A 12886-nucleotide genomic window follows, 5' to 3' on the forward strand; every position below is an offset into this window, starting at 1 on the left:
TTCCCAGTTTCTGCATTTTGTGCCTGAATACACTAATTTTGCCAAATGTAACAGTCATTTGTCTTGTTCTGTTTCCTCTGTTTCTTTAGGACGAAATCAATTTACATTATGAGGTGGTTGTATTTTGATTATTTCTTTTCTCCCCTCCAGGTTGTATATGATGCTAATACACTTTATGTTTTTGCACCAAGTCCACAAAGCCGGGATCAGTGGGTGAGGAACCTGAAAGAAGGTAATGGCAATTGCTGGCACTTTAACATAGGCAGATACCTGTGCTTGAGCTGTCTGCAGGGATTGGAGTTAACTTGGTGCTGTGTTTTGGATTTGTGGCCAAAGCAGTGTTAAAAACATACCAGTGTTGTAGTTGCTGCAGAGCAGGGCTTGCACAGCATGGAGGATTTGCCTTTTTCCTTCTCTGCCCCCACAGTAGGTTGGAGGTGGACAAGAGGCTGGGAGGTGACACAGCCAGGAGAGCAGGGATCCACAGGGATATTCCAGGCCATTTAAAGTTGTGCTCAGCAATAAAAACTGGGGTAGAGGAAGGCAGGGATTAGGGTTTTTTTTCTTCCCTATTGGCCACTGCACAGGGGCTGGCTGGGCATTGGTCTGCTTGTGGGAGATGGTGAGTGATTTACTTTACTTCTGGGTTCTTTTTTTCTCTCTTTTGGTTATTAAAGTCTTTATCTGAAGCCATAAGTTTTCATCTCTTGTTCTTTCTATTCCTTCCTTCCCTCATTCCACTGGCTGGGGGAGTGGGTGAGTGCCTGCATGGGTGCTTAGCTGCTGGCTAGCATCAACCCATGGCAAATTACAAAAATAAAATGGTAGAGTTTCTGCTGCTTATATCCACCAATTTTAATTTGTTATTGGGCCAGCTCATCGCTTGTATACACAGGGTGTGGCAATAGGTACTGAGAGCCTCAAATACTGACTGATTTTGTGAAGTGCAGCTGAAATCAGAATTTGACTCTGCTTTTGCACCATGAGTTAAAAATTTTATCCAAGATAGCTGATGGCATCACTGAAAAGTTTTGTTTGCATGTAGCTAGAAAACATTGTGGGCCTTAAGCTGATGTAAAGTGATAGGAGGTATCTCTGCTGAGATGTGATCAGATAGTTGCTTTCACAGTGAGAAAAGGGCTTTTTATTAGCCTCTTAATGCCCTCTCTCACCATCAGATGCTGGCATTAATTACAGGTGGTCTATAAAGTAATAAGAAATTATTTCTGGGCTGGGGGTCAGAGGGCCAGGAGTGATCACTGGAATACAGCAAGCCCATAGCATGGAGTAAGGAGCCTTCCAGGCCAAAATGATGAATTGTGCCACAGAATAGAGATAAATACCAATTGTCTTTCCCTCCAGAGCACTGTTTGTAGATGAATTTGAGTCACTTGCAACAGTACCAAAGGAGGAGGCAGAGCTCCAAAGCCTAAACAGCTGCCTGCCTGATTCCAGGGGTGCAGAGTCTCCTTTCATCGATGTACCAAACCCATGCTAGGATGGTTGGTGTAGACGAGGAGTATGGCACACCCTTCTGGAATAAAGTTATTATCCTCAATATATCCTTTATGATTGTTGTATCACCTCCATATGAACTTGCAAGAAGAGAAACTGTGCTAATAGAAGGGCAAGCAAAGATTATGCCTCATGTCAAAGATACTGTAATATGTATTAAAAATTATCCTCTTGTAGATTTTTTTTTGCATCTTTCAATATATGCTCTTTTTATTCTTGTAGAAATAAAAAATAACAGCAATATAATGGTAAAATATCATCCTAAATTCTGGACAGAGGGAATTTATCAATGCTGCAGACAGACAGAAAAATTAGCACCTGGCTGTGAAAAATATAGTCTTTTTGAAAATAGTAAGTACATATGTTTTCTTAAGTTCTTCTGGCGTATTTTTCTGCTTTTTTATATGATTCTGTCATCACACCTGAATGCCCTGGGTATGAGACAAATTTATAGAGCAGAGTCAATCATTGATATTGTGCCTAAAGTAAGTCAAAATTCATTACCAAATATTCTGTAAAAAATAGAAAAGCCAGCAGAATATCCTTGCAAAAAATGTTTAGAGAAATCTGAAAGGAATTATTGGAGTTGCTGAATTTTATTTTTTTTTCCTCCCGTTTGAAACTTATTTGACCAAGTGTTTACCTCAGACTGAGGATAAAACCTTATGGTTAAAAGGACTCAGCTGCAAATCTTGCCAGCTCTTCAGTTATTTATTAAAACCTCTGCATATCCATGTGAAAGAATAATAACTGCATTGCATTCAGGGCTACTACACCAAGCTAAAAATGATACAGGAAGGTTTAATGTATGTACAGACACTGGACTGAATTTCCTCAGAGGTTTGTAAACATTCCTGTGCTGAGCCTGGATGAGCTGTGGCTTCTGTAGGCAGCATCTTCCAGCATCCAGATTGCAGGTATTGCTGTGGTCCTGCAATATTGTCCAACAAGAGATCTAGTAGTAATTATTCAGTCCTCCATTTAAGGAAAATTCTGTAGTAGGGAAAGAAATGGAGCCATTGCTTATCTCCCAGTTAAATCTGTGTCAACCAGTGATTTCTTATGTCTGCACAGGCAATCAGGGGGACCTGACCTGGGGATTTAGTTGCATTAGAAGACTTGAGAATAAACAGGGGCTTGTGGCTGATCTGAATCAGCAAAATGAAAAGCATGGCCTATAGCTCAACCTTTTAAATGTGGGGAAAAAAAGCAGGAGAAAAAGTGCAGGAGAAAATTTTGGTTCTGAGAGATGTAATAAGAAAATACATGCAGCTGTTACGCATTATTTAGAAAAGCAAGGGTCATTGGCTTATTTTTTAAAAAAAGGCAGATGTTAATACTAACAGACTGTTAGACCATCATGATGACAAGAGCACTGCTTCATTTTCTTATGCCTTTCTTATCTCTATCCCTTTTTTATTTCTCATAAAATTCTGCATTTGAGGTCTGGTTCAGAGCTCTCTGTGGCATGCTCTGGTGTGGCATAGATGTTGCCAAATCTGTGATCAGTGTAGCCTGCCAGCTGATTTAGGATGTTTTTGCAAGAATATTCAATATTTTTTTCTATAACTTAATTGGAGTTGCCTTTGCTTTCTGAATTTCTAAGCCATACATACTGAAGGCTTGTTAAGATATTCAAGCCTAATCTGAAATTTAAACCCTTTACTTTGTTTTAAAATTTATAGCTAAATTAATAGGCATAAATCCTCTCCTGTGCTTTGTTTCTAGATGTAATGAGATTGTCCTCTTCAATGCCAGAAAAAAGTGCGGTAGGTAGAATCTTTAAAATATTGAATAGATAATTACTGCTTTTTGGAAAAGTACTTTCATTTCCCAAAATACTTGCTGTATCCTGGAGCAAAGGTCTATTTCTGTATACATCAATGGGCATCATGCTCTATCTCAGGGTGAAAAAAATCCCACTGAAATTTAGCTGCCTCTGTTGGCTGTATCTGTAGTGCTGGTGGAAGATGCGGGCAAAAAGCAAATACCAGCTTTGCTCTTCACTGGCAGCTGCAGGGCTGCAGCACAAATCATCCCCAGGGATGGCACCTGTGTGGTTGGCTGCTACAGACCCCAGCTGCCCCCCAGGCCACCACTAGCCCAGGACTAGCCCAGCTTTTGCCTCCAGGATGCACAGGTGTGAGGGTAAGGGTGAATGGGGTGGAAAGATGGAGCAGCGTGGGATGATAATTTAATAATGTTGTGTTGTTTTCAGCGAAGGCCTCCACCACCTGTTCCTCCAGTTGAAGAAAATGGGAATGAAGAGGAGGAGATAGTGGTAGCAATGTATGACTTTGAACCTACAGAGCACCATGATTTAAGATTAGAGAAAGGTGAAGAATATACAGTGATTGAGAAGAACGACATTCATTGGTGGAAGGCGAGAGACAAATATGGGTAAAAATGGGTTCCTTATTTTTTGTTATAATGTTCATAACTCTATTTCAATTTTCTATTTTCATAGAAGCTTATGTTGCCTATGTGTCAACACAACTATATTAGGCCCAGACACTGAAATTTCATCTATATATTCTCATGCAGAAACCAATTTTTAAAAGTTTTGTACTTGATAGATTGTGGGACCCAAGTGCAAAGACAGCTGCAGAACTGGAAGTCTTTCCAATTATGTTTACTTTCCAATTTCATAGTTCCCCAATTAAAGCACCAGCCATCCTTTAAAACCTCACTAGACCGGTAAAGCATTCCTATATCCCTAGGGAATATCTCATTAGGGAGCAATATGGTTAACATTTAGCTCAGCAGGCTCCAGCTTCCAGACTTGAATAATCATCATTTTATTTAATAGCTGGATCATTAGGGACGATCTTTGAATAAGTTGAGAGAGAATTGCAGTGAGATGCTGTAATGACTACAACTTCACATTCCCTGTATTAGAATTCTCCCTGCGGTTTCAAAGATGAAAGTTTTCATATTTCAATATTTATCAGGCTCCTGTTGCCATATGTTATGAGTAATTGTGAATTATCAGGCTGTGTCAGGCTCCACACGTATTTCCTGTGTCTGACTGGGACTTCTGAGTGCCAAAGAATGTCAGAGCAACAGAGGGTTTTTTACTCTCCTTCACCCCTTCTGTAGGTTTTCTTGGGCACTTCTGCTGCCCATGACACTTCTCCAAGGGTGCTGAAAGTTAATGTGGAAATGCTGGTGCAGAAAAGTAGTTTCTGAATAATCAGTAGCAGAGTGGAATGGTCAGTAATTAATAAATTACTTCAAGAGACCTCTGGTAATTAGCAGAATGAAACAACTGTCCTCTAGGCATGCAATTTTACATGTTTTCAATGATATATTCTATATTTTCTTAGAAAACAAGGATATATTCCAAGCAACTATGTAACAGGAAAGAAGTCCAACAACCTTGATCAATATGAGTAAGTGAATGCTTGAATTAAAATTTGGAATATAAAATGAAATCTATGCTTAAAGAATGACAATGTATTTTTAGCATTTTAAAAGAAACTGTTCACATATGGTAGCACCTAGAGGTTAAACTTGAAAAACTGAATAGGCATATATTTTTTCAGGTTCTCCTTATTGATTATGTTGGGATTTTTAATGTAGGGTAAAGTCAGCAAGACAGCCATCAGGCATGTAGTATTTAGGCTATCATGGTTAAAGCAAAAAACCCCCTCTTAATTCTCTGATAGACAAAGGGAAACTTTGAAGGAAAGGTACCCATTTTAAATGTGCTAAATATTTTAATAGTAAAGTGACATGTTCATCCAAAGTTTGTAGCAGTGAACAGTAAAGGAGAAAACACTGCAAATAAACATAAAAGCTTGGGTATTTTGGAAGCTCTATTTTTCAAGAAAATATGTAATTTGATGCATTTCAGGCTTCAGTGTATGCATGTAACTTAATGGCTATAAGTGTCTGGCTTTTTTTTTTTCTTTTAATGCTTTTTCCAGTTGATGTTTAATTAGGGAGTACTTATTTAAGAACATCAGGGTAAAATTTAACATGATAGTCTCCAAACCTGTTCTTGATACTCAAACATCATTATAGGATAAACTGTTGTGCCTGAGAACTTAGGACATACTTCATGACTTTTAGATAAAATGAAGCTGTAGGAAAATAATAAATAAAACCAATTTTCAAAGCTACATTAGTAACTCCAAAATTTTTCTCTCAGCTACATATGGCTCCTACTTGCCATGTTTTGACAGAAGGCAGAATTTCATCTGGGATTTTGCCCTTAGCTTGACTAGAGGCAATTCTTTGTTGCTTTCTCATCTTAGAAACTTGTTAAGAGCTCTGCTCAGCTCTGGGCTGGGCTGCAGGGCTAGCAGAAAGGGAAGGAAGGAACTGGACTGCCTTATCTGGTCCAGCCACTTTGTGCTTTTACCACCTTGGGGCCAAAATTCTGAATCTCTGTGCAGTCCAGGGAGCATTACTCCAGGTCATGTACCAACTACAAGAAACCACTATCTCCAGAACAGACAGAATCTGATTAAAGGCTGCTGTGCCACTTCCCTGAATGGTTACTGAAATAACAGCATAGCTCAAAACAACTGCACCACACCATTTGCAAACTGCCTGGTTTTCCTTTTCTTATTATTCTCTGTGACTGGCTGTCATGCCCATGCTTCTGTAGCTGCTTTAACCATTGCATGTTGCCCATGCAGCACAGAGCTCAGAGATGTGTAGGCATGACAATTCATAGTTTCAGCCTCCCCTTTTCGAGGTGGGTCCTCTCTGGGAGCCCAGAAGTATGGAGATACTGAATGACAGAGCAGGCTGACAGCCAGCTGCATGGGTGGTTTGACCAGTGTGCAGGCAGCTGCTTCCCCAGGGCTGCCAGCCTTCCCCTTGGGCTGCTCTGCACAGCAACTACTGCCATCAGCCTGGACGTGTTTGACAAGTGTTTTTCCAAAAACTTAACATCAGTTCCCTGAGTTTTATGGGCTTTTGTGGGATCTCCCTGGATTTGTTTCAGGGCTTTTTTATGGGATAACCACACAGTGTAGTAGAGACTGATTTTTGCACGTTATCAAAGATTCAATTTTTGATCTTTACTACCATGAAATTATTTAATCTCTAGCTTCATAATACTTTGCTTAAAGTATTTTAGGTAAATCATGCACCTTGGGGTAGTTTTTACTACATTTACTGATGTTGTGTTGCAGGTGGTACAGTCGAAACCTGAACAGAAGCAAGGCAGAGCAGCTCCTCAGAAATGAGGTGAGCACATCAACCTTGCAGTATCAACTGTGAAATTCACTTTAAATAGCTGCAGTAGTTAAAGCAAAGGCTTATTTTGGCAAATGCATATCCTGGAACCAAGTGAAAGAATCATGCAGCTTAAAACCAGTAGCACAAAAGTGATAACGTGCTTGTGTTTTAGGATAAAGAAGGTGGTTTTGTGGTGAGAGACTCCAGTCAGCCTGGCCTGTATACTGTTTCTCTTTATACAAAATTTGGAGGGTGAGTTTCTATGGCTTCTCTGCTTGTCTTCTCTGAATCCGGTTGTATCTCTATCCAAAATCATTGGCTGGGGGAAAGCCAGGAGAATAGTAAAAAAAGAAGCAAGGGTTGCTGTGATGGAAAAGATGGGTGACTAAAACAAACTTGTCCACTCCATGGTTAGGTCCATTTGGTTTAAACCAGTGTAGACTTTAACCCCCACCCGAAGGAGGAGGTTTTGCTCTCCCACCCCATTTGTTCTCTTTTCTCCTGAATTTATGTCTGCATGTGTGAGCTGGACTGGGGAGCTCACTGGGCTGAAAATTAACCTTTTCTGGGTTAATCTTCCACTTGGTTTGAGCAGTGAGATAAAGGTAGGTTGCCAGTGCTTAGGATGTTTGATATTCAAGCTGCTCCCAAAGTGTGTGGTACTGGGCACCTGTGCTGGCCTTTCAGTTTACTTTTCTTTGTCAATCTGCTCCTCTCAAAAAATTCACAACAAATGACATGATGTTATTGCTAATGGTTATTGTTGTTATTATTTTCCCAGGGAAGGTTCGTCAGGAATAAGACACTACCATATAAAAGAAACAGTGACATCACCAAAACAGTACTACCTCGCAGAAAAACATCTCTTTAACTCCATTCCAGAAATAATTGAATATCACAGCCATAATGCAGCAGGTAGATGGATTGGATTTTTCTATCCCTTGAAGAGGAGTTTGAGACATTTTGATGTTTTAATGAAATTTTGGGGGGTTTTTTTGATCCCTCCCTTTCAGGGATGCCATGAAACACTGCAGTTTCACATTATTTCAATTTAGAAAATAATTTGAAAGATTATATATATATATATAAAATGTATAAAATGTTACTGTCTCCAGAGTAACAGAAGAACAGATGTATCAAGTCAGGAAAAATTCTTCACTTAGCTCCACATAGTGCTTCTCTCAGCTGTCTGTAACCCAAAGCACATGGATAGGAATGGTGCTTTCCCATACTCTCCAAGCCCTAGCTTTTTAACTGCTGGTCACTGCCACTTGAAATGATCTAACCTTCCCATACAGCAAACAGCTGAGGAAAACACTAATGTGTTACTTGGAAAATCCCTACTCCAGTTCAGATGCATAGGTGATGGCTGCTGCTGGTCTCTGCCCACTGTATGATGGAATGGGGAGAGTGCAGGAATTGGGTTCAAGGCACAGATACTAATGCTTCTTTTTTCCAGTTGTGGTCTGTGCATAAATCTCGCTCATGAGCTGTAGTTTCCAGATCTTTACATCAAACTCAGACGGCCCAGCATTTCCTGATGACACTGTGGAAAATACACCCCAAAAACATACTCCCACTTCTCATTTATTGTAGCTGATTTTTCTGCTTATTCTTACCGGGAGTCTGCAGTGAGCGAGATGCTGGGTTGCTGCCTGGTGCTGTTTCAGAAATAAGCTGTGTCTCTTGAATTATCATTGAACCTCAGGTCTCGTTACCAGGCTGCGTTACCCAGTGACCCCAAAGAAGACGACAGCACCAACAACAGCAGGATTCAGCTATGGTGATTTCCTGTTATGTTCATCTACACATATTCTAATGATTTTATGCATGCTAAGATGCTACAAAACTTTCTAAAAGTTTTGAAAAGATCTGATTCTGTGCTGTGACTGGCTATATGAACTTATGCTGGTCCAAGCTGTACTTTCAAGACTCTTGCACAGAGTTTCAGCATGCAGAGGCACCACGGCTGGTGGTGTGCTAGGGTGTGGTGTGTGGTGCCAGGGACAGCATTGAGGAGAGGCAGAATGTGCCACTGGTGCTCCAGGGGAATTTGGTGTTTTCCTCCATGCTTTCTGCCCTGGATATCTTGAGCTGTGCCTTACTAGAGAGCTGTGCCTTTGGTTGCTTCATTAGTCTCCAGAGTTCTGACTCAAACATGACCCTTTGATTTAAGATGAGGGTTTACTTTTTTAAAATATAAATTTGGAATAGCCATTTTTCAAGCATAGCATACCAGGTGATGTGAGCAACTTTACTGCATCAGCACAACTTTCTTTGGTGGCTTTTTGTTGAAATCAAATCTGATATTATCAGTATGTAATTACTGGCCTCAGGAAAGTATGAATTTTGACTTCTGTGTTAGTCAGGAGTTGTTTAAAGGTCACATCTACCTAAAAGTTTGTTTTGTGGTGTATAGAAGTGTTCAGTTTTCAAGTCAATTTTGAGACATTTTCTGCCTAAATTCCTTAGTTTGCTACTAGTCCAGTTTCCCTTTCCTCTTTTTTATCCTCTACCAGCTCAGTAGGTTCCTTAACTGTTGGTTCATTTATTTTGTTTTATAGAGAAATGGGAAATCAATCCCTCAGAACTGACATTCATGAGAGAGCTGGGGAGCGGTCTGTTTGGCGTGGTGCGCCTTGGGAAGTGGAGGGCACAGTACAAAGTGGCCATCAAGGCAATTCGGGAAGGAGCCATGTATGAAGAGGACTTCATTGAAGAAGCTAAAGTAATGATGTGAGTTGTGTGCTTGGAACTTTGATTTCCAGTCCTAGGCCTCTGATGCTGTGTAGTGATTATAAATAAATGCAGGAGGAGGTGGTATTTCTGCAGTTTTGTGTGCTGGAGGACTAGCACTGGGTGGAGGAAGTAATAACGACATGATCTCAATCTTTTCAGGAAGCTAACACATCCTAAACTAGTTCAGCTGTATGGTGTGTGCACACAACAGAGGCCCATTTACATCGTGACAGAGTTCATGGAGCACGGCTGCCTTCTCAATTACCTGAGACAAAAACGGGGAGTTTTGAGTAAAGACACTCTGCTTACGATGTGCCAAGATGTATGTGAGGGAATGGAGTACCTGGAGAGAAACAGCTTTATCCACAGAGACCTGGTAACATCCTGTTAGGCACTACACTCTTCTTTGAAATTTTTATTTTTGAATGTAGCTATCCCTTTTGAAATGGCCGCTTTGTTTACAACTGCTTCTGTTCTTGAAGAAAAATGGGTGGATGAAGTTGGCTCTTTATGGTCTAATCAAATCTCTAAAACTGCTCTGTACAGAAAATCATGACAGGTATTTCTCCCCCAAGAAATGGAATAAAATCTCTCTGAAATTTTTATAAATAGTAGCAATTTGTGCTGATATAATAGCCTGTCTTCATTCTGCGTTGGTGCCATTTTCACCACATAATTCCTTGAGATGATAATTTTTTTCTTGTGATTTTTACATGATAGTGTAGTTGTGAAAACAGTGCTGTCAAGAGGAGATTCACATGTACTTTTTATAATGAGAATACACCACTGAACTTGGTAAATGTGTTAAATTGCTAAGCAATGAATACAAAGACCTGATAAGATTGCTGTAATTTGTCTGCAAGAGACTCCCAAGTTTTTCATCCAGCTTTGACCATTCCCCTTGCAGGCTGCCAGGAACTGCTTGGTGAGCGACTCAGGAGTGGTCAAAGTTTCGGATTTTGGAATGACAAGGTATGTGTGAGTGTGCAAAGGTATTTATGGAGATTTGGAAAAATTCACCTAACCCTTGTACTTTGCTCAAAGGCATCACAGACCAAACAAAATTGCATATAAAAATGATCTTTATTGACCTCTCTAGGAAACAGCCTTTGAGGGGGTTGGTTTTGCCTTTTTCTTTTCTAGTGCCTTTAATGCTTGCCTGTTCTGTTTCCTTACTCATTTAAAAAAAGACAGAACTTGTATTTCAGAGAGCAGAGCTGCTGCAGAGATAATAGTCTGTATTTTGGTACATAGATGTTAGAAAGAGGCTCTTCAGTGAGTCTGGGATTCTCTTGGGGGTAGATGGTTCAGAGTTGTGCAATCTGAAGGGCTGGAAGTTGCTGAGATCTGGAGGGGAGTTAATTTCCTGCCCTTGTTAGCACCTGCGCAGGTGATGAGTTGGTGAGGCAGTGGTGGGAGCAGCTCTTCCAAGAAAGGTGTCAAAGCACTGTGGTTTGACTTTTGACACATCTTTGTTTTGCTAAGCTTCTATGTCCCCTGACATAGGGGGAACTGAACTCAGACCGGCTGGTAAAAAAACAGAACGTGAATTTTCTGGTTTTCCCTCATTTTCTCTCATAATAGTGATATTTAACTTGCAGGTGGCCTAAACCTGTGTTGTAGAGCTAATAAATCACAAGAAAGGACTCTGGGGTAATATGAAAAATGAACAGAGTCGTAGCTGAAGCTGTAGTACTGCCTATTTTTATTGTGTGATGCTAACGCCTGTGGCCATTAGGTGGCAATATGAGCTTCTAATAGTCCAGTCAGAATCTAAATTAAAATTTGCAGGTTTGGAGGCTGACAGAAGGATATTATGTCTGTATTTTTGTGTGTGTGTGTGTGGTTTTTTTCGTTGTTTCTTTGTCTTTGTTTGTTTGTTTTTTTAGGTATGTCCTTGATGACCAATACACAAGTTCTTCAGGGGCTAAGTTTCCTGTGAAATGGTGCCCCCCAGAAGTCTTTAATTACAGCCGATTCAGCAGCAAGTCAGATGTCTGGTCGTTTGGTAAGATACTCATCATGGAAAGAAAGTGTATTCTTCATATTTTATCAATTGTAGTTAAGCTCCGGTTATTGGGAAGAATTCAGACATCTGAGAAGAAGCTCAGAGAAACCATCTGTCATGGTTTTATTAGTGATAAAGTTCCACATTTAGTTCTGTTATTCATTAAAACCCATGCTACTAGAATAAAATATTTTCAGTGATGAAGTGTGCAAGAAGTGTCTACAGTATGGATCTTAGACTATTTATCTATCAGAAAGCTTGAGTCCAGGGCTCAAAATAAACACATGTTTAAGAAGCTAAATTTTTTTTTTTTTTTTTCCACCCCCCCAGGTGTTTTAATGTGGGAAGTATATACAGAAGGAAAAATGCCCTTTGAAAAAAGCTCCAACTATGAAGTGGTAACAATGGTTAGCCAAGGACATCGCTTGTATCGGCCCAAACTGGCCTGTAAGCAGATGTATGAAATGATGATGATGTGCTGGCAGGAGGTATGTATCTATGCATATATTTTAATTATTTTTGCTTTGAATTGAAATAAAGGTTGATCTAGAAACAGCAGTTACCTTCTCTAGCATTCTGAGTGCATCCAGATCTTTCAGCTATTTATGTGCCTGTTCTTAAGACAATGATCTCCTGGTTTGCAGCTGAACTAGAGCTGTGATAAAATAAAATATTGAAGAAATTTCTATGAAATGAATGAACTGTCAGATTAAGTATGTGAAAGCATTTAGTAACATAATTAAATCATTCCTCATTTCAGAGTTCAGAAAATAAAGTTGATATTAAAAGAGGCATCAGAGAATGACACCCAAAATTCTTAGGAGGATGAACAACTTGCATGAAGAAAGATTGGAACAGTTCATTAGGGACTGGTGGGAATGGGGAAGAGAAATAAAAAAACTGTAAAACTATGTAAAATAATTAATTATATGAAAAGTGTATTCCAGCAACACCTCTTTATGCCTTTTTCAAAGCAGAAAGTAAAGGTGTTGCTTACAGAAATTAAGTGACACATCCCAAGATCCAGACAAGGAAATATTTTTTTATTTCATACCTAATGAAATGCTGAATTCCTTGTGAAAGAATGATGATATGATCAGTAATTTATCAAAATCAACACAAGTTTATTGATTTCTGATCACAGCTGAGCATGCTTTTTATTTTTAGAAGCCAGAGGAACGCCCAACTTTTGAAGAGTTGCTTCATGCAATCATTGACATTGCAGAGAGTGAAGATGCTTTTTGAAAAAAGGCAGCAGCAGCACAAGCAGAGGAAATGAGGCACTTCCCAGGGATATGTGGCTTCACAGTTTCTTTTTACAAGCTTGGTCCTGTAAGCTGTTGGATGCTGCTAAACAATGTGGGGAACCTGTAATATCTGATGCACTCCAGAACAAGGAGAGTTTTACATGATGTTGGGAAATGAGCACAG

At 39.7% G+C, this 12886-nt stretch overlaps 1 protein-coding gene across 4 annotated transcripts in view; it reads left to right on the forward strand.

Annotated features, from left to right (window-relative positions):
- TEC (tec protein tyrosine kinase) overlaps positions 1-12843 on the forward strand; it is a 42633-nt gene extending 29790 nt beyond the window's left edge. For 3 of the 4 annotated variants that reach the window (XM_015624093.3, XM_015624096.2, XM_015624094.2), the window contains exons 4-18: positions 151-232; positions 1738-1866; positions 3244-3284; positions 3734-3915; positions 4842-4907; positions 6663-6717; positions 6881-6960; positions 7490-7623; positions 8417-8491; positions 9273-9444; positions 9607-9823; positions 10355-10419; positions 11337-11455; positions 11786-11943; positions 12623-12843. In XM_015624093.3, the coding sequence (XP_015479579.1) occupies positions 151-232; positions 1738-1866; positions 3244-3284; positions 3734-3915; positions 4842-4907; positions 6663-6717; positions 6881-6960; positions 7490-7623; positions 8417-8491; positions 9273-9444; positions 9607-9823; positions 10355-10419; positions 11337-11455; positions 11786-11943; positions 12623-12700 (1653 nt within the window). In that variant the 3' untranslated portion in view covers positions 12701-12843. The remainder of the gene's footprint in view (positions 1-150; positions 233-1737; positions 1867-3243; positions 3285-3733; positions 3916-4841; positions 4908-6662; positions 6718-6880; positions 6961-7489; positions 7624-8416; positions 8492-9272; positions 9445-9606; positions 9824-10354; positions 10420-11336; positions 11456-11785; positions 11944-12622) is intronic. The other variant, XM_015624097.1, reaches the window with a different exon arrangement.
- Positions 12844-12886: the final 43 nt, after the last annotated feature.

This window comes from Parus major, chromosome 4 (assembly GCF_001522545.3).
Source record: "Parus major isolate Abel chromosome 4, Parus_major1.1, whole genome shotgun sequence".
In the NCBI taxonomy this organism is placed as follows: domain Eukaryota; kingdom Metazoa; phylum Chordata; class Aves; order Passeriformes; family Paridae; genus Parus; species Parus major.